At 48.9% G+C, this 20,604-nt stretch overlaps 2 protein-coding genes across 3 annotated transcripts in view; both read right to left on the minus strand.

The window, feature by feature from the left end:
• Positions 1 to 20,604, minus strand: part of LOC119249794 (zinc finger protein 547-like) — a 41,259-nt gene that overhangs the window by 13,002 nt on the left and 7,653 nt on the right. The window lies entirely within an intron of this gene.
• Positions 907 to 10,245, minus strand: LOC119249790 (zinc finger protein 814-like). Of its 2 annotated transcripts, XM_054697402.1 has the most exons (4): positions 10,207 to 10,245; positions 7,674 to 7,800; positions 5,893 to 6,095; positions 907 to 2,441 (listed from the first exon to the last, which is right to left on the minus strand). In XM_054697402.1, the coding sequence occupies exons 1-4, from the start codon at positions 10,237 to 10,239 to the stop codon at positions 2,415 to 2,417; spliced, it is 390 nt and encodes a 129-aa protein (XP_054553377.1). In that variant the 5' UTR covers positions 10,240 to 10,245; the 3' UTR covers positions 907 to 2,414. The 2 variants fall into 2 exon arrangements, with proteins under 2 accessions (XP_054553377.1, XP_037373165.1); XM_037517268.1 differs by lacking the exon at positions 907 to 2,441 and having other exon boundaries at positions 3,820 to 6,095.

A 20,604-nucleotide genomic window follows, 5' to 3' on the forward strand; every position in this document is an offset into this window, starting at 1 on the left:
CTCCCGGCCCGGCTCCTCAGCATCTCCGCGGAAGGCCCCACCGAGGCGGCTCCCTCAGGCGCGAGACCCAAAGAAGCCTCGCCGGGTCCCACCGCTCGGGCCCGCGGGGCAGAGCGTCCCCGGAGGGCAAGGGTCACGCGGAGCCGCCGCCGCGCCACCGCTGGACCCTGGCGGCGTCCCCGTCTCCGTGGCAACGGGCGTCGCCCGCTCCCGCGCGTCGGCCCCGCCTCGCGCCCCGACCCGGGCAGCCGCGGCGCCGGCCAGAGCGAACGGTCTCCCTCCCCGGCCGCGGCCGCCGCCCTCGCGCCGCGTCGTCCGGGCGCAGAGCCGCGAACAGGAGCGAACGAAGAGATCGGGTCCCGGCCCCGCGCCTCCCGGACCCCGCGCGGCGCCCCACACCGGACCCCCGACGCCGCGGCGGGAGCCGGCGCGCCTGTACCTCAGCCGGGGCCCCGGCGCGGCCGCCGCCATCGGCCTTGCGGGGCGCGCGCGGGAGGCGGGCGGGGGCGGCCGGGGGTCCCGGGCCTGGCGTGGCCCCGGCGGCGTCGCCACCGCAAGGTCGTCTCCGCGCGACACGCGCCTCCCGTCGGGGCCACGCCCCGCCCGGCGCTCGGAGCCTCCGACGGAACCGGCGGCCGCCTCAGAAGCGAAACCCCGCCCCCAGGACGGCGCCGGAAGTCCCGCCCCGACGCGCCCGCGAGCACGAGCGCGCCCGCCGATTGGCTCCCGCGCGAGGGCCGGACGCAGCGCCCTCCGGACAGAGTCGTTTCCTCCGCCGCCCCGTCGTCGCTGGGGTTGGTCCCTGAAGGACGGGACTGTCTCTCGCATTTTCATGGACAAAGTGCGCCATCGCCCGCGCTTCGCAGCCAACCCAGGAGCCCCAGCACCCCCACGACCCCACGGGGCGCCGCCCGACTCTGCTGTCCCCACCTCCCCTGGAGGCCTCAGTCCGCACCTGTCCAACAGCGAGGACACCCCTAACTCTGCAGTGATGGGAATCCAGGCTTCCCAAGCGGCTCTCCTGGCCCAGGGCTGGGAGTCTGTTCACCGCCCATTCCTTTACCTTCCCTGGGGCTTTGAACAATATCCCATCCCAATGCCATCTGGTCCCCCGTGGGCACGACAGGGCTTGGAAGGTGAGCACGCACTACACAGCAAGATTTTACTGTGTGATTATATGTTTAGAGTTAAGAAACATTACAATAACAAAGCAGTTTAATCTTTAAAATGTATTGCATATATTATACAGTGCAAGCTCAAGAAATCTGCAAAAACTTAGAATATATTCTTCAGTAGTGAAGCAATTATCAAACAAAGATATTGCTCATGTATTGCAAGTGGAATTCCAACATACGATTCTGGTTAAGTTCATAAAACAATTACCAACAGATACGATTAGAACTTTTTTACCAAAAAAAATTGATCATCAGAATCCTCAAGGAAAGGCAATTAAAGCAAAAGAAACACTTAATAAAAGAAAACCATAAATTATAAACTGATCAAGTGTACGATATGATGTAGAGATATGGAATTGCTATAAACTGCTAGTAATGAACTAATAAGGACACTTTAACTCACATAAGTTAGATTCTTCAAAAGTTAACACTGACCAGCACACTAAATTACTGACAAAGATAAATGAAACATATATTCATATAAGGAATTGCACATTTGCACCAACTTTGCAAGACCAAAAAAAAGACACGTGTAGAAACAAAACAATGGACAAATGCTGTATGTCCAAAGACAGGTCCACTTAGGAGTAATCACAAAAATATATGAAATACAAAGGAAATCACAAAAAAGACTAAACACTGATGATAGGTTGAAAAATGCAATGTTATATATTAAAGGAAATTAGTGGTTATTTCAAGGATAGTGAAGGGCACGGAGATATATTTAAAAACATGAGGTAAATATATAGTGGCAGATATGATGATGGTATGAAAGGTTCATACTTGTCATAACTTACAAAACACTGCACACATTCAACATGTGCAGCTTATTGCATGTAAATCATATCTCGATAAAGCTTTGACAAATTGTGTTCCCTCTGACAAATTATGTTTGGCAATCAGATTCTGACTCCTCTACACATGTCCCCCATGTTCTCTGGGGTCAGTCTTCTCTCACAAGCACCAAAGACCTGTAAGTGATGCGGGACATTTCCATCCAAGTAGACTGGAGAGCTGGCTGGTCACAGATGCCACGTCTGTGCACTGTGGGCCCCCCATTGCTCTACTCCTGTCTACCTACCTGGGAAGCAATGGGCAGAGACGTAACTGGAGGCCACAACAATTTTTGACTTTTCCGGACAGTGACGTCAGCTACCGAAAATGCCTGGAGGTCCTGAGATTGAGAATAAGCAAATCCTGCAGGTTCACTGTCACTGGAATGGGGGCAGATTCTAATCATCAGTGTTGATATTGCTGGGATATTCCCTGTGAACAAGGGGAAAAAGCCATGCTGCCACAAGGGACTTTTCAGGGTGACCAGACTTGTCTAAAATTGAAAAGCATCCAGCCTGAAGCAAGGATCAGAAAGTCCTGCAGTGTTTTCTTGGAGACCATAGGCAACAATGTGGACAAGGTGAAAATGAAGACCTGTGTTCTCCAACCACAGACCTCTCTCAGAGGTACACAAAGTCCACCAACCAAAGAGGAAGCTGTCCACCATTCAAGTCAACAGAATCCAGTTGTTTTCAAAACACCATACAGCAATTTAAAATTCAAAGTTATACAGGCTTTCACAATAGGACTTTATTAAAAAAATAGGCTGTTCAATAGTTACTGCCTTGAAGGCTGGAAAATGCCATCAGGAGTCATGAGAAGGACAATATCCCTGAAAAAAAAAAAAATGCATTCCACAAAATTTAATCACAGGCAGTGTCTAAAGACCTAAAATTTGTCAAATTATTGGTGTAACTCACCAAAGAAGGAGAAACATGTAGGAGCTCAGTCTTTATACAAATCCCTCCTGCAAATGGGAGAATATCAAGGTTGACTCACCTGCTCACTTTTACAAGTTAGATGGCATTTGTTATGGTATTGGCAAGTGAGACAAATCTGGGAAGGGCCCTGGAGAAATTAAAAAATAGAACTTAGGGGCCTCCCCGGTGGCGCAGCGGTTGAGCGCTGGGTTGCGAAGCTGCCCGCGGCCTCTGCGGCGCCGGTTCGATCCCCGGCTGCTCCCCGGCCACCGGAGGAGGGTCCCACATGGCGTGCAGACTTCTCCTGCCGCCCGCTGCTCCCCTCAGCAGTGTCCTTCGGTCCTTCTGCCTGCTCTGCTCCCCGCTCTGGCTCTGGTGAATTCTCTCACCCTCCCGCGCTTCTGACTGTACCCAGTGCATGTATAAACAAAAAAAAACAAACAAACCAGCAAACAAATAAATAAAGCATGCCTCTATAAAAAAAAAAAAAAAAAAAAAAAAAATAGAACTTAGCTCCCACATACCTGGAATTTCCCTGGTATATCAGGTGTAAGTGCAGTTGGCTCCTTCACAAAGGATCTCCAACCACAGTTGCTACACGGAATAGAAATAACTCAATTCCTGCAAGGCTTATTTTCCTTATATGAAATATTAAATGAAATAAGACTAACCTCTTTCTAACATTCACTGTGAGTATAAGAATTTCCCCCACAGTGAATTCCACCGTGTGGACAGTGTTAGCTAAGGGACTTCCCACATTCATCATACTCATAAGGGCATCACCGACAGTGAACAGTATGGCATTCTTAGAATGGAGTCGTTAAAGCATTTTCTACAATTGCTGCCATCAAGCTACGACCCTAATCCAATGCTAAGACCGTGACCTTGCACTGGATGTGTACATTTTAAGTTCTCCCACATTCACGACACCGCTAAGATCTTTCTCCTTTGTGAACCCTCTGGTGTAGCTTGAGATGAATTTTTTCTTTAAAGAATTTCCCACATTCACAGCACTCATGAGGTCTTTCTCTTGTGTGAATTCTCTTATGTTTATTCAATGATGAGATACGGGTAAAAAATTTCCCACAATCACTACATTCATAAGGCCTTTCTCCTGTGTGAACGCTCTTGTGACTACGGAGGCTAGAGCGACAGGCAAAAGATTTCCCACACTCACTGCACGCATAAGGCCTTTCTCCTGTGTGAACTCTCTGGTGTACAATGAGGTGAATCCTTTCTTTAAAGGTTTTCCCACATTCACTGCAATCAAAAGGTCGTTCTCCGGTGTGAATTCTTCTATGGCGAATTAATGTGGAGTTACGACTAAAAGATTTCCCACATTCACTGCACTCGTAAGGTCTTTCTCTTGTGTGAACACTCTGATGATTACGGAGGACAGAATAATATGCGAAACATTTTCCACATTCACTGCACTCATAAGGCCTTTCCCCTGTGTGAACTCTATGATGACACAGGAGTCGGGAGGTACTGGTAAAAGATTTGCCACACTCCTTACACTCATAAGGCCTTTCTTCACCATGAGCTCTTTGGTTTTTATTCAATCGGGAACTATCCCTCAAGGATTTCCCATAGTCCATGCAGTCATGAGATGTTTCTCTGGTGTGAAGTCGCTGGTGTCTTTGGAGTCCTGCCTTGTGAGTGAAAGACTTCCCACATTCACTGCATACATAAGGCCTTTCTCCTGTGTGAAGTATCTGATGATAACGGAGGCTAGAGCTACTGATAAAAGATTTCCCACATTCGCTGCAACTGTAAGGCCGTTCTCCTGTGTGTCGTCTAAAGTGTACAATAAGGTAAGATTTTTGTGTAAATAATTTCCCACATTCACTGCACACGTAAGGCCTTTCTTCTGTGTGAATTATCTGATGTTGAAGAAGTGCAGAGCTCTGGCTAAAAGATTTCCCACATTCACCACACAAATAAGGTTTTTCTCCTGTGTGAACTCGCTGGTGTTGAATGAGTCTTGAGCTGTGGGTAAAAGATTTCCCACATTCACTGCACTTATAAGGCCTTCCTATTCTATGAACCTTTTTATGATCAAGGAAAGTAGAACTACAGGGAAAAGATTTCCCACATTCATTGCACACATAAGGCCTTTCTCCAGAATTAGCTCTCTGATGGTATCGGAGGGTATAGCTAGAAGTGAAAGATTTCCCACATTCATTACATTTATAAGACTTGTCTCCAGTGTGGACTTTCCGGCGTGGAATGAGCATGGAGCTGTGGCTGAAGGTTTTTTCACATTCACTGCACACATAACAGTTTTCTCCAGGATGACTTTTCTGGCGATAAATGAGTATACATTTTCGGCTAAAGAATTTCCCACATTTCATACACGTGTACTGTCTCACCCCAGTATGAATTCTTTGATGCGCATTGAGGGCTGAGCTTTTCCTAAAGGATTTCCCACATTCAATGCAATCATAAGAACCTTTCCCTCTGTGAACTCTCCAATGCCTAATGAGGTGAATTCTTTGCTTGAAAGACTTGCCACATTTACTGCATTCATAAGGTCTTTCTCCAGTGTGGATTCTCTGGTGCATGATGAATGAGGATTTGTACCTGAACGTTTTCCCACACTGACTGCACACGAAACATTTTCTTCTACTGTGGAAGCCTTGGTCCTGCACAACAGTGAATTTGGAGCTGAAGATTTTCTTGCATTCTACTCTGGTTAGGTGATTTTTTCTGCTCTGTAAGGTGGGCCCACAGTGTGTCATTTTTTTAAGTTCCCTTGAATGAGTGGTCTGTTGTTGATGTCCTGAGGTCACCAGGACGTCCTTCCCAGCATCCCCACAGGTGAAGGTTGACCCTGCCAAACGAAAGTTGCAGGTCTTCACAAATGAGGCTATATCCACATTTCTACTGAAGACTGTGTCTCCTGTGGCATGGCTTTGATGCTTCCGGAGGTCTGTACCAAAACAAAATCGCTTTGTACATACCGTACACCCGAACAATTTCTGGTTGTTCTGTATTTCCAGGGACTCACTCTTATGGAAAATATCTCTCAAGTTCAGAGCAAACACCTCAACAGAGTGGGTCTTCCGGACAGGGGACGCAGGCTTAGAAATCCTGGACTGTGACATTCCTACAGACACATTTTCTTCATGGGGTGTCTCCACGTTTTCTTCTCCACAGCAGCAACCTGAATAAAGAGGAACACTGTGAAGTACATGCTGACTTTACAGAGAGTGGACACCTCAATCACATGTTCACCTGTCACATATAAGAATGAAGCTGTGGGGATCTCCCTGGTGGCGCAGGGGTTAAAGACAGCGCCATCAAGCTATCGCCAGCCACTGCAGCACGAGTTCGATCCCCTGCCCACCAGGAGCAATCCACATGGCACAGCAGACCTCTCCAGTCTTGCCCGCTGCTCCCCTCAGCAGTGTATATCAGTAGATCTGCCTGTTCTGCTCCCCATTTTGTCTTCTGTAAGTCTTGCATATACCTCTGGCCTATACCCCAATTCCTGTATGCATAAATAAATAAAAATAAATCTTAAAAAAAAAAAAAAAGAAAAAAAGAATGAGTCTGTGGGATGCTTTTCCAGATGAAGGAGTTGAGTCTGGTTGGGAAAATAGCAACCACGCCTCACTACGCCCACAGACAAATGTGGAGAAGACATCGCAGGGCAAGGATACAAGACACTGTGCAGTGCAGGAAGAGAGGCAAATTCCACAATTCTTCCTCTGCCAAGGGATACCTGCAGGACATTTTTATCTAGTGACCTCAGATGTGAATATTGTGTAAACACTGTTGAGCACTGGGTTGCGAAGCTGCCCGCAGCCTCTGCAGCGCCAGTTCGATCCCCGGCTGCAGGGCGAGGGTCCCACAAGGCGAGCAGACCTCTCCTGCCGCCCGCTGCTCCCCTCAGAAGTGTCCTTCGGTCCTTCTGCCTGCTCTGCTCCCCGCTCTGGCTCTGGTGAATTCACTCACCCTCCCGCGCTTCTGACTGTACCCAGTGCATGTATAAATAAATAAATCTTTAAAAAAAAAAAAAAAAAAAGCCTCCCTGGTGGGGCAAGGGGTTAAGATGCAACCCATGAAGCTGTCTGCAGCCTCTGCAGCACGAGTTCGATCCCCCTGCCAACCAGGGAGATACCCACATGGCAGAGCAGACCTCTCCTGACTTGCCCGCTGCTCCCCTCAGCAAAGTATTTCAGTTGCACTGCCTGCTCTGTTCCCCACTCTGTCTCTGGTGAATCCTCCCAAACCCTGCACTTCTGGTCTATACCCCTGTTCTTGTATGCATAAATAAATAAATCTTTAAAAAAATAAATGAATAAAAATTAACAACTGAGGGACCTCCCTGGTGGCATAAGGCATTATATAGCCGCACTATGAACCTGTTGGCAGAACGAGTTCGATCACTGGCCAAGGAGCTCTTCCCACATGGCATGGCAGACTGCTCCTGTCTCCCCTCAGCAGTGTATTTCAGTGGATCTGCCTGTTCTGCTCCCCACTCTCTCTGCTGAATCCTTCACCCGACCCCCCACCACCACACTGTTCACTATGAAATATACATTAAATATTATCAAGGCCTATAATTCCTAGCAATGAGGAAATGTCAACTAAAGGAAGAAGTAAAACTTGGGAGAGACAGGATGGATCTGGACAAAATGAGTGGGTGACAAGGGCAGGCAAGGGGTGACACAAGAGTCTGACGTCTAAGGAGAATGCAGAGCCTAGTCTAGGTCACTGGGGCGGGGGAGAGTCTTACCCAAGGAGGATAAAAGTGCAGAGTTCTCCAGCATCACATCATGGTACAGGTCCTTCTGGGCCTGACTGAGGAGGCGCCACTCATCCCAGGAGAAGTACACGGCCACGTCCTCAAAGGTCACACTGACCTGTCAAGAAGGTGACAGAAGAAAACATGACTTTGCGGGCCTCCCCGGTGGCGCAGCGGTTGAGTGCTGGGTTGCGAAGCTGCCCGCGGCCTCTGCGGCGCCGGTTCGATCCCCGGCTGCTCCCCGGCCACCGGAGGAGGGTCCCACATGGCGCACAGACCTCTCCTGCCGCCCGCTGCTCCCCTCAGCAGTGTACCTCGGTCCTTCTGCCTGCTCTGCTCCCCCCTCTGGCTCTGGTGGATTCTCTCACCCTCCGGCGCTTCTGACTGTACCCAGTGCATGTATAAACAAAACAAACAAACAAACCAGCAAACAAATAAAGCATGCCTCTTAAAAAAAAAAATAAATAAATTAAAAATGAAATAGAAAACATGACTTTGCCCCTCTGAGACAACCCTCTGCTCCACGTTGCTCTTCCTCCAGAGCTCCCCACAGCAGAGAAGAGTCCAGGCTCTGATGCCAACAAAACCATCAGTGCTGAGGTGCTCAGTCATCACCGTGTTCACTACTCTGTAATAAGAAGGGTGTGTGTGGGGGAGAGACAGAGCAGGCAAAGCCACCATCAAAAGCTCTGGGGTTGGTCCATCCATCCTGCCAAGCAATTCCCTGGACCCTCCCATACCAGACCTCCCAAACACAGTCAACAGTGGGCTTGTTTTTCAACCCAAGTTTCCACTTCTAGGGCCCTGGGCCATTGGCTCCCACGTCCTCTGCATGTGCACATCTTTCTACAGACTCCTCCTCTATACCATCTTCAGTCCCCACAGCTGCCATATTCCCCTCCTGGAGTGCAGGCACCTGCCTGGACTCAGCCATGTACACAGCATGCGACGCAGAGTACCAGCAAGTTCAACATGAAGCAATACAAATCCAAACCTCCCATGACCCCAATGCCAGAAGAAGCCACCAAATAATGGCTTGAAGGCCTCTGACTTGCCCCTAGTCCTGGTTCAACATAAGCTCCCAGATGCATGTGAATACCTGTTGTCCTTGCAGCAGTCACTGCCCACCTTCTCCCTAATGGACATTTGGTAAATCCACAGCCCTAGTAACATCCCCTTCATGCAAAGTGAAAGGTCCATGCAGGAGGCCGGAATGCAGGAGCCAACCAGGAAGCCCACCTGGGGGGCAGGAATGCGGATACCTGCCTGGAGGTTGGAGGTTTCCGGGCGGTGCGCCTTCCCCCTTCCCCCACGAGTCTCTTCTCAGACAAAGAACTCCTACCTGCCCCACGAACCTTTTCGCGCCCTACAAACTTTTCCCGCTGAACGAGCCCTCCTGACCTCTCCTCACCCTATAAAACCCTGCTTCCCCCTGACAACGTGCGCGGCTTCACTGACCCCCACCTTGGGTCTGTGAGGTCCGCCCAGGGCGCCATAAACTTTCCCTCCCTTTGAGAAATGTAGCCTGGCTCTCCTCTCCTTTACCGCGCCGAACCTTTCACAAAGTAGGACCACAAACCACTACGTTCTTCTATGGCCACTTCATGTCTCTTGCTCAGCTGTGATTACCTGTGACCGTAGCCAGCAACGATGCCAGAGTTACCTCTTGGTCCGCATCCCAGTCTCTGGCACCCAGAACAGCATTGCCTGCCTGTGCCTCCTAAAGGTGGCCCACAGCTGGTGCACAGAGAAGCTTCTTCCCAAGTCTCACCCTGAACCCCTGTGCCCTCCCAGACTCCTTTTTAAATTGTTTTTAAAGATTATTTTATTGATGCATACAAGAGCTGGGGTGCAGGCCAGACGTGCAGGGGTCCTCTCTGGAGAGAGAACTCCCCAGAGACAGAGTGGGGAGCAGAACAGGTGGATCCAATGAAATCCATTGCTGAGGGGAGCAGCGGGGAGACAGCAGAGGGGTCTGCTGCGCCCTGTGGGTCACTCCCTGCCCGGGATGGAACCCGCGCCACAGGAGATGTGGACACTTACCCCCTTGCGCCATCAGGGCCGTCCCCACGCCCCAGCCCCGCTTTCCACACTCCTGACCACTGTCCGTCGACGTGCCTCTCACTGCGCTGACACATCCCAGACCCAGGCCGGCCGAACAGAGTTTCTCACACTCCCAAGTTACACAGACGCAGCGAGAACGCCGCGGCCCCGTTCAGCCGCGCACGACATCCCCGACCCGCTCTTCACCCCAGAGCCCACGCCCGCCGCAGCGACGGCCGCGCGCCCGGGGCAGGAAACCGGCGGGACACCCTCGGGGCCCCGCGCCTCGCGCCGGCGCGCTCTCCCCAGCACCCCGGCCGGTAGGGCTCCCCGCGCCCCGCGGGCGGCGTCAGAACCGTCCCGACTCCCGCCAGACCGACCGCGTCCCCGGCCGCCGCGCCGGCAGCCCCCGCCCTCTCAGGCCCGCAGACCCACGACGGGCCCGATCCCGGGCTCCGTCCGCCCCGCCCCCGGCCCGTACCTGCGCCGGGGCCCTGGGCGCGGCCGCCGCCATCGGATCTTGCGGGTCGCGGGCCCCGGGGGGCCGGCGCCCGGGCCTGGCGCGTCCCGCGGCGTCGCCACCCCTCGGCGCCTTCCCGCGGGAAGCGCCTCCGGTCGGGCCTCACTCCCGCCCGGCGCCCGGAGCCGCCGACGAGACAGGCGTCCGGGCGAGTCACGACGCACACCACGGGGACGCACCGGAAGTCCCGCCCCGGCGCGCGAAGGACTCACGTCCGCCCAGGCTGGCGCAGCGCCCTCTGGGTAGTGTAGTTTCCTCAGCGGCTGCCACAATGCCGCGGGGGGGGCCCTGTCGCTGACCCTCGTGAATGAAGCATCTGTCCACACTGCGAACTGAGGATCGGCTCTAATCTTCGCTGGAGGGCACCGGCCTTCTCCTAACGGGAAAGTTGTCACTTCCCATATTGTCAGCAGGTGATCATTTAGTATTAGACACATTATTTTAGGCTCCACAGCAGCCTAGGATACTTCCAAGATTACAACTATTTCAATTTTTTTCAAGGCTACAAATCAAATGTGCATCTCAGTCAGACAAATTGCACCTGCAGGAATAGACGTTTTCTTGTTGCACAAATCCATGCAGTGAGCGTTCTTCGTCAATTTTCCCTTAAAACATAAGGGGGGATGTTTAGAACACTCCCAAGCAGGGGAATTTCTGCCAGTCCTGCTCTCACTGATTGTGAGTATACTCATGAACCAATGCTGTTTAGCCACATAAGATTTCTCACTCAGTAACAATTACATTCAATCCCTTTAGGAATCTATCACAAATGCAGAAATGATGAAACTCTCTTTGGACATGAGATGGCAACGGGAATCTCAGCCAGTGACTTTTGTGCAAAGGAGCTATCTGACCACCACCATCTCATCCCCTAGCTGGGAAGGGGTCTTTGTCCCATGATGGTCAGGAATGTGCAACAGTAGGAAAAGATGTTATTACTGAAACAAAGTTTCAAATTTTAGAGTGCATACTAGTGATTTGCAGTGCTCAATAATTCTGGGGAAGTATCCCTGGAGGATGAAAAAATGTAAGATAGATCACAGGAGACACTGAACACCGAGTTGACGAAACTGAGTCCATATTTAGTATTTTCTCATTCTAATAATTTTCATCAGAGTGGTGTATGGTTGTTTCTCATTGTAGCTTAATCTACAATTTTAAGGTTAATCATGTATAAAAGTATTCTAAGCCAAATGACTATTGATATATGTTCTTAGAAAACTGTGTTCAGGGCCTTCCCAGTGGCGCAGCGGTTGAGCGCTGGGTTGCGAAGCTGCCCACAGCCTCTGCAGCGCCGGTTCGATCCCCGGCTGCTCCCCGGCCACCGGAGGAGGGTCCCACATGGCGTGCAGACCTCTCCTGCCGCCCGCTGCTCCCCTCAGCAGTGTACCTTGCTCCTTCTGCCTGTTCTGCTCCCCGCTCTGGCTCTGGTGAATTCTCTCATCCTCCCACACTTCTGACTGTACCCAGTGCTTGTATAAATAAATAAATTAAAAAAAAAAAAAAAAGAAGACTGTGTTCAAATATGTTGCCTATTACATTTTTGTCTTATTCTCCTCCACTGCATATAAGACCTTTACATTATTGTCTAGCATTCAATGAACACGACATAGATATAAAATGCACTGGAGAAAATATGTAATAGAATATAAATTTTCTTTATAGGTAATATTTGAACACAAACCTACAAATAAAATGCCTTCATTCCACGTACAGTTACCTGTTGAAAACATGAGGTTAAACTGGCTGGGTACACTTATAATCTGATTTTTTTGAGTCCTTCCTAAGCTTACTCAACATAACTGTTAGGGGGAAAAGGCTGTCCCAAAGCAAATTCCATATAGGCTTTGTGGACTCCACCCCCACCCCAGGTCAAAGCCAAAGACACTGGGAACTCCAAATCCCATCACCACCCAAGGGAAGGTGGCTGGGACCTGAGGGTGGGGTTCAGCAGCCAGGTGGATACAAAAGGCAGACATGTGGGCTTTGGGGCGCTCTCCATTTTTTGGGCTCTTGGCCAGCAGCAGCGTCCGGTCAGCTCTGAGAGTGACTTTGGGGTTTCCAGGTCGGCGGATCGGGTAGGACGCATGAAAGACTTTATTTCCCTATTTTCTCCCTGAGTTGTACATTTTCCTTATTTCCTTTTCTCTTGTAAATAAACCTTTTATTAACCCTTTTGTGTGTGTCTGTAGTAGAGTATTCATAAGTCCCTTTAAAGCGCGCGGGTGAGGACCCACAGCCAGGAACCCGTTTAATATCGGGGTTGCTCTATAACAGCTTGGCGCCCAAACGTGGTTTGCGTTTCACCCGTGGTTGACCAGCCCAAAGTAATTTTTCTTGCGTTGGTCACCATAAAAGCGCATTAGGTCTGCAGGACTCGCAGTGAAACTCTTTGTTTCACGTCTTGAAAAGTTTTTTTTTTCCCCCCGCGCATACGGCCGTTGTGGGTGTGGTTTTGACCCAAACGCGGCCTCAACCATGAACTTCAGCAGTTTAATCCCTAACTTGAGTTCTTTCAGTTTTTTTCCGGCCTTGAATTTAAGTAGCCTTTTTCCATTAAATATTACCACCAGTTTGATAAGTGTAAATAATTGGATTAGACCTAGCTTATGGCACGTGATTTTAATTCTGTATACATATGTGAATGGTTTCCAAGCCATCCCTTTGCAGTCTGTGCTTCTAGGTGTTTTTTTGGTAATGTGCATAGGCGCCATGTGCTACATTTTTGTTTCTATGAGAAGTAGTGGTTGTAATTCACATACTGAGAATGTGCTGCAACAAATCCAAGCTCTTAACTTAGCGATGAAACAACAAAATCAGGCTTTTGAGTCAGCTTTTCGAAGCGTGCAGCATCAAGTGCAACGACAAAATCAGACTTTTGAGTCAGCTTTTCAAAGCGTGCAGCATCAAGTGCAACGACAAAATCAGCCTTTTGAGTCAGCTTTTCAAAGCATGCAGGATCAAGTGCAACGACAAAATCAGGCTTTTGATTCAGCTATTGGCAGTGTGAGGGACGAAAATCGTAACGTTTTTGAGTCCGCCTTTAAAAGTGTGCAGGACCAGATACAGGCCGCCCTCCATGAATGGGATATGACGCAGAAAAAGGCTAGAATAATGGTGCAGAGAAGAGATAAATGTTCTCCTTCCCATGAGGACTGCAGTAGGGCAGACTTAGAAGAACAGAAAGAGATTCATATGCTAAATACCTTGAACTCCTCGGGACTAAGGCCTTCTCCACGTGAAGTGGCCCCTCCCGCACAGACTCCTGAGGCTTCAGGACAAGGGCCTTCACCACGTGACCAGGCCCCTCCCGAGGCCCCTCCCGCACAGATTCCTGAGGCTTCACAGCCTCCATTGCCCTCCAGGGAGGTAGTTATCGTGGTGTCTCCTCCCCACACTAGGAGCGGCACCCATTTTGGCAGTAACGACCGCTCTGTGGCAGGACAGTTTCCTCTTCGCCAGCTGCCGATAGGTGGCGTGAATGAAGAGGGGAAACCTGCTGGGTACTTTTGGTCGCACCATCCTTTTAGCACCGGGGACCTCCTAACTTGGAGGAACTCTGTTCCCCCGTACCGGCAGGCTCCTAAGAGGATGGCAAACTTGTTTGCCTCCGTTTTTCTCTCCCACCGCCCTAACTGGGCAGATATACAGATGATGCTACATGTTTTACTAGGTCTAGATGAGCAGAGGATAGTAGTGAGGAAAGCCAGGGAAGAGGCTGCACGTCTCCACCAACAGGATAGCCAAAACCCAGAGCCAGAGATGGCTGTCCCAGAGTTAGATCCTCAATGGGACCCCAACAATGGAGGACTGGCGAAGTTGGATCTCTACAAAAAATGTTTATTGGCAGGACTGGAGCAGGGAATCCCCAAACAAAAAAATTTTAACAAAATATTGGAACTTACACAAGGGGCTAATGAGGATCCATCAGAATTCCTTGAGAGGATTATTCAGACGTATACAGACCACACGGATTTAAATCCAGATGCCCCAGAAAATGCTCATGTGCTCACTGTGGCGTTCATCACAAATAGTGCTCCAGACAGAAGGAGAAAGTTAGCAAAGATAGACGGCGTCACAGAGATGAGTCCGTCCCAGGTAGTGGACTTAGCATTTAAGGTTTATAATAATAGAGAGGACAGGAGAGAGGACAGGAGACTGAAACCTGCGACTGTTTTTGTACAAAGAGAGCACAGGCCAGGGTATCGGGAAAACAGTAATGGACAGAGACGTGAACCCCTAGGAAGAGACCAGTGTGCTTTCTGTAGGGAAGAGGGACATTGGAAGGACAGTTGTCCCAGGTTACAGGGCAGAGGCAGACGCAGTAATTCCAGAGGGCAGGATAGAAGACCGAGGACACCACGACAGGATGATTCACGCAGGGGTTACAGGAGGGAATATAGGAGGAGTACACAGAACCAGGAACCAAGGAGAGAGGAAAGAAGACAGATGTCAGCACAGACTAGAGGCTCAGATGATGACAGGGAATACGGACGGGGAAGGAATCGAGAGCCCAGCACAGAGGACAGGAGACCAGTGATAGCACAGGGTAGAGCCTCAGGTGAAGATAGGAGGGAATATAGACAGAGTAGAAGGAATCGGGAGCCAAGTGTGGAGGAAAGGAGACAAATGATAGTTCATGGAGAAGGTTCAGATGAAGAATAGGGGTGCCCAGGGGTTCCACTAGATCTTAAACCCATCAAAATAACCCCCTCGGAGCCCCGGGTAACCCTCGCTGTGGGGGATCGCCTGATTGATTTCTTGGTGGACACTGGAGCAACATACTCAGTTTTGAATTCGAAATTAACTAAAATGAGCAAAAAGACTGCAGCAGTCATTGGGGTTACAGGGAAGTCACAACAGACACCCTTCCTGCAACCTTTGGAGTGCCGGCCGGGCACCACACAGCTCCAGCACAGCTTCCTGTACATGGAAGAGTGTCCAAACCCTCTCCTTGGTCGTGACCTTTTAAGTAAGCTCAACGCACAAATTATATTCTCACCAAAACATCAGAGGCTTCACCTACAGGTGCCTCCAGAGCATGCTCTGCGGTTCCAGATGTTGCTTACTCAAGATGCTCCACCAAAAAGTGAAATTTTACCTCCAGAAATTGTTGAAAGAGTAAGTAAAGGGGTATGGGCTGATGGAACCCCAGGACGTGCGAAAAATGCGGAGCCTGTAAAGATAGTAGTGATAGAGGGGAGCAGAACCCCGAGAAGGAAACAATACCCCTTAAGGGAGGAGGCCTTGAGGGGAATTGAGCCAGTATTGAAAAGGTTCCTTCAATCTGGACTCATTCGGCCCTGCCGCTCACCGTACAACACTCCGATTCTGCCAGTGAAGAAACCCCATACAGGCGAGTACCGTTTTGTCCAAGATTTAAGGGCTATTAATGACATTGTTCAGGATTTACATCCCACTGTGCCTAATCCCTACACCCTATTAACTGCCATACCTGGTGACTATGGGTGGTTTTCAGTATTAGACCTGAAGGATGCCTTTTTCTGTATCCCAATAGATGTCCAGGATCAACGGCTTTTTGCCTTTGAGTGGCAGGACCCTAAGTCCAGAGCACTCTCCAGTGTTGCTGGACTGTGCTTCCACAGGGGTGTAAGAACTCCCCAACTATTTTTGGGGAAATACTGGCCAGGGATCTCAGGAAGGTTCAACTAAACCGGGGTGTCTTATTGCAATATGTCGATGATTTATTGATTGCAAGTCCAGACTACGAATCTTGTCTGGAAAATACCGTAGTGGTACTGAACCACCTGGCAAAATGTGGCTACAAGGTGTCACCTAACAAGGCACAGATATGCAAACAAACTGTGACGTATTTGGGGTTTGAAATCAAGAAAGGCAGAAGGAGCCTGATGACGGAAAGAAAACAGGTAATTTCAGCCCTTAGAATCCCCAGTAACCGGCGACAGTTGCGCGGATTTTTGGGTATGGCTGGGTTCTGTAGGATTTGGATTCCTAATTTTGGACTAATAGCAAAACCTTTATATGATGCTCTCAAAGGCCTGGACTCTGAACCTTTGTCTTGGACTCCGGAATGTCAAAAGGCTTTTGATGAAATAAAAGTAAAGTTGATTTCAGCACCAGCATTAGGACTTCCGGATCTTAGGAAGCCATTCAGACTTTATGTACATGAGAGACAGGGGGTTGCCCTAGGAGTGCTGATCCAATTGTTGGGACCAGAAATGCAGCCCGTTGCATATCTGTCCAAACAGTTGGACCACACCACCAAGGGATGGCCTCCATGCTTGCGTGCTGTGGCTGCCACATCAGGTCTTGACGTTGCTGGAGCAGAAGGGTGGACTTTGGTTAACCGCTGGGCGAATGGGAAAATATCAAGCAGCTCTGTTGGACAATCCTCATGTGAAACTGCAGGTTTCTAATTCCCTGAATCCTGCCACACTGCTTCCAAGCAATGCAGACGGACCTGAGGATGACACTTTAATCCACAACTGTTTAGAAACCATAGGCACAGTGTATGCCAGCCGACCAGATCTGACTGACCAGCCTCTGCCAGACCCAGAGTGGGAGCTATTTACAGATGCAGCAGCTTCATGGACCAAGGCCGTCGATGTGCTGGATATGCAGTGGTGACGCTCCAGAACACCGTAGAAGCCAAGGCTCTTCCGGCAGGTACATCAGCACAGAAAGCCGAATTAATAGCCCTGACCCGTGCATTGGAACTCTCGAAAGGTAAAAGAGTCAATATATTTACTGACCCAAAATACTCTTTTATGATTCTCCACATGCCTGGGGCCATCTGGAAGGAGCGGGGACTTCTTACGGCTAGCAACAAGGATGTCAAACACCCATTAGAAATCCTGGCCTTGTTAAAGGCAGTAGCTTTACCATCAGCTGTTGCTGTGATGCACTGTCCCGGCCACCAAAAGGGTGGGTCTGACTTGGCAAAGGGCAACAGGGCAGCTGATCGGGCAGCTAAGGCCGCTGCCCGTTCTGCCCTCCAGGGGGCACTCATCCCTCTTGGGGACCTGACCCAGTATGCCCTGAGTACACCGAGCGGGATGAGAGAGCTCGTGCATGGGGATTTACTGAGTTGGACCCCAGCTCTACCTGGAGAGTAAACTCCCATGGGGTGATCCTCTTCCCGGAGGCCCTGGTATATCCGGTGCTAAAACATCTTCACGAAGGATCCCACTATGGGAGAGATGCCTTGTTAGAAACTGTGCGCCCATATTTGAAGGGACCATATTTGCATAGAATAGCACAACGGATCACCCGAGGTTGTCAACTATGTGCCAGGAATAACCCCAAGACTGACTCCCACCCAAAAGCCGTTGGGGTTCAATATCGAGGCAAGTGCCCTTTTGAGGACTGGCAGGTGGACTTTACACAAATGCCTAGAACAACAGGCAACTTCAAATACCTCTTGGTTTTTGTGGATACTTTCTCGGGATGGGTGGAAGCATTTCCCACAAAGACGGAAAAAGCTCCCGAGGTTGCAAAACAGCTGCTGAAGGAGATAATCCCTCGCTTTGGGCTGCCGGACTCCATCCAGAGTGATAATGGGCCGGCATGTGTCTCTGACGTCACTCACGCAGTGAGCAGGGCGTTACAGATCAACTGGAAATTGCATGCTGCGTGGAGACCGCAGTCTTCTGGACAAACGGAGAAAATGAATCACACCTCAAAGAAAACCTTGGCGAAACTGTGCCAAGAAACACAGCTTCGTTGGGACCAGGTACTATCCCTTGCCCTCCTCCGCATAAGAGTGGCACCTAGAAGTGGGCTACAATGAAGCCCCTTTGAGATTGTGTTCGGAAGACCCTTCCAGGCATCAGTTCTAAAAGCCAGTCCGGAAATAGCTCAAGATTGCCGGATCACACAATATGTGAAACACATCCAGGAGGTTCTGGCAGTGATTCATAACTTTGCAACCTCGAGAATCTCTATGCCTCCTGATCAACCATTGCATCCCTTCAAACCTGGAGATCAGGTCTTACTGAAGACCTGGCAGAGCGGGGATGCCCAAAACCAGTTGTCAGAAAAATGGACTGGTCCCTAGGACGTTCTTCTGAGCACACATACTTCTCTAAAACTTGCAGGTATAAAACCCTGGGTACATCATTCCAGAGTTAAGAAAGCGCCAGAAGGAACCGACCCAGAGACGAAGTCCCATTGGTCTTGTGAACCCATTGAGGACTTGAGATATTTATTTAAGAAACAGAAAGAAACTTGAATGTTACTGACTCCTTTTCCAGTTATTGTTGCAGGATACCCAAGAACTCGTTTTTTTTTTTTTTTAAAAATTTTTTTTTTTTCTTTTATAGAGGCATGTTTTTATTTATTTATTTGTTTGTTTGTTTATACATGCACTGGGTACAGTCAGAAGCGCGGGAGGGTGAGAGAATTCACCAGAGCCAGAGCGGGGAGCAGAGCAGGCAGAAGGACCGAAGGACACTGCTGAGGGGAGCAGCGGGCGGCAGGAGAGGTCTGCGCGCCATGTGGGACCCTCCTCCGGTGGTCGGGGAGCAGCCGGGGATCGAACCGGCTGCAGAGGCTGCAGGTAGCTTCGCAACGCAGCGCTCCACCGCTGCGCCACCGGGGAGGCCCAAGAACTCGTTTTTTTTTTTGAAGAAACCCTGAGAAGAAAAAACTACCATGCTCTAACCAATCTCTTCCTTTCAAAGTTTAGGAGATGTGAAATAACATCTAGGATCATGCATATGCTGACAGTATTTTTTTTTTACACAGAAAGGTTTTTAATCTTGATTTTGTTATTTCCTATCAACTTTTGTTTTTTTTTACTTTGAAGTTCTTTTTTCCTGCTTGTTTTTTTATTGTTACTTTGGCCTATCAGACAAACTGCAGTTGTATGGGATATCCCACGCGTGATGAATGGTAACTAAAGAGCTCTTTGTGTCTATATGTTGTCTGTCAGTATGTCCTTGTGTCTAATCGTCTTGACCTCCAGTGATTGACAAATTGGTATACATGGTGCCCACAGACATTGAAAAAAAAGAGTCTCCAGTCATGAGAAAAAAAAAAAAGTTATGGTTTGATTGTCAACATTGTGCTACTGAACTAAGCCGGTGCCTTCATAGAGATTGAATATTGTTGTTTCTGTTAATTTTCTGATATCTATGGCAAAGCTTCCCAGAAATCTAAATTCAAGTACAAATTTGGTGGCCTGTCATTTGGCTGATGCAAGGAAATTTTGTGGAACCTCAGTAGAGCTCCTGGGACACTCCACGAAGTTTCTCCTTTTCCCCCTGGGAAGGCATTACATGAATTTGTTTTATTTGGCTTTTACCTAATGAAGTAAAACTGGAAGGGAAGCATTGTCACTTGGGAAAATGGTAAAACTTTGGTATGTACAGAAATGTTAACAGTAGTATCTGGTATGTATGTAAATTGTCAATGGTGATTGTCACCTTGTAATATTGTATAATTCAATTGTTTCACACCTACAGAAATTGTTTCCGGAAATATAGGGAGAAAAGGTCTCAACAGATTCCTATTGATGGAACAGTTGAGAGTAAAAAAACTTTCCTACAAAGGACTGAATAGACCTGGAAATACACCTGACATTTACTAAGGTTTCTTTGACATACTGGAAATTTTTTTATGCATTCTGTCCTGAATCCACGAAGTTTTTGTCTTGTTTTGTTTTGAGTAACCAGGATCTGCAGAAAGGTTGTAATTTTTTTTCCAGCAAAACTAACTTGTCACATTTTCTCTCCCCTTGATACCAACACAGCATACAAATAGTGGTAGTAATTTTTGCTACTTATCTTAGAGTCTGTTTTTGCATAACTTCCATAGGGATTTTGTCTGTTTTAACAAAAAATTGGACATGAGTTTGATTGTGTGGCTTTGTGTGGAGTTCTTCCAGAAAGTTGAAAAAGAGCTGAACCAAGAAGAGGAGAACCTGTTTGCCTTGTTTGTAGGGTTCCAGAGACCTCCAAGGAAGGTGAGGAAGCCGCCTCCATGGGCAGGACTGGACAACCCGGCCAACGAAAAAGCCCTGGTGCCCTCGAGAAGAGGAAAGCCCAGGTGGAGTCTGAGACCAACTTTATACCTGAAGCCTACATCGACTGGATGCCACCGGTTCGCTCTGATCCTGTATGGAGTATTTCAACAAAGCCAGCTAAAAAATTGCTGTTAGTTATTTTCTGCCCTGTGATTTTATGCAAAAATAGGAAAAATGGTTTAAAAGTAGATTTAGTTTGCAAACATTTGCTTTGCTGTTAAAAGTTTGGGATCAAGGTTGAGAAAATTTGTGGTTTTTTTTTACATCAGTTGAACCATTTTAAGATTTTTTTTCCTGTAATTTTTACATATCTGCTGTCTTGTTTTGGCTAACGTCTCCAGATTTTTTTTTTT

This window comes from Talpa occidentalis, unplaced genomic scaffold (genome assembly GCF_014898055.3).
Source record: "Talpa occidentalis isolate TD23 unplaced genomic scaffold, MPIMG_talOcc4v2.1 talOcc4.17, whole genome shotgun sequence".
In the NCBI taxonomy this organism is placed as follows: Eukaryota; Metazoa; Chordata; class Mammalia; order Eulipotyphla; family Talpidae; genus Talpa; species Talpa occidentalis.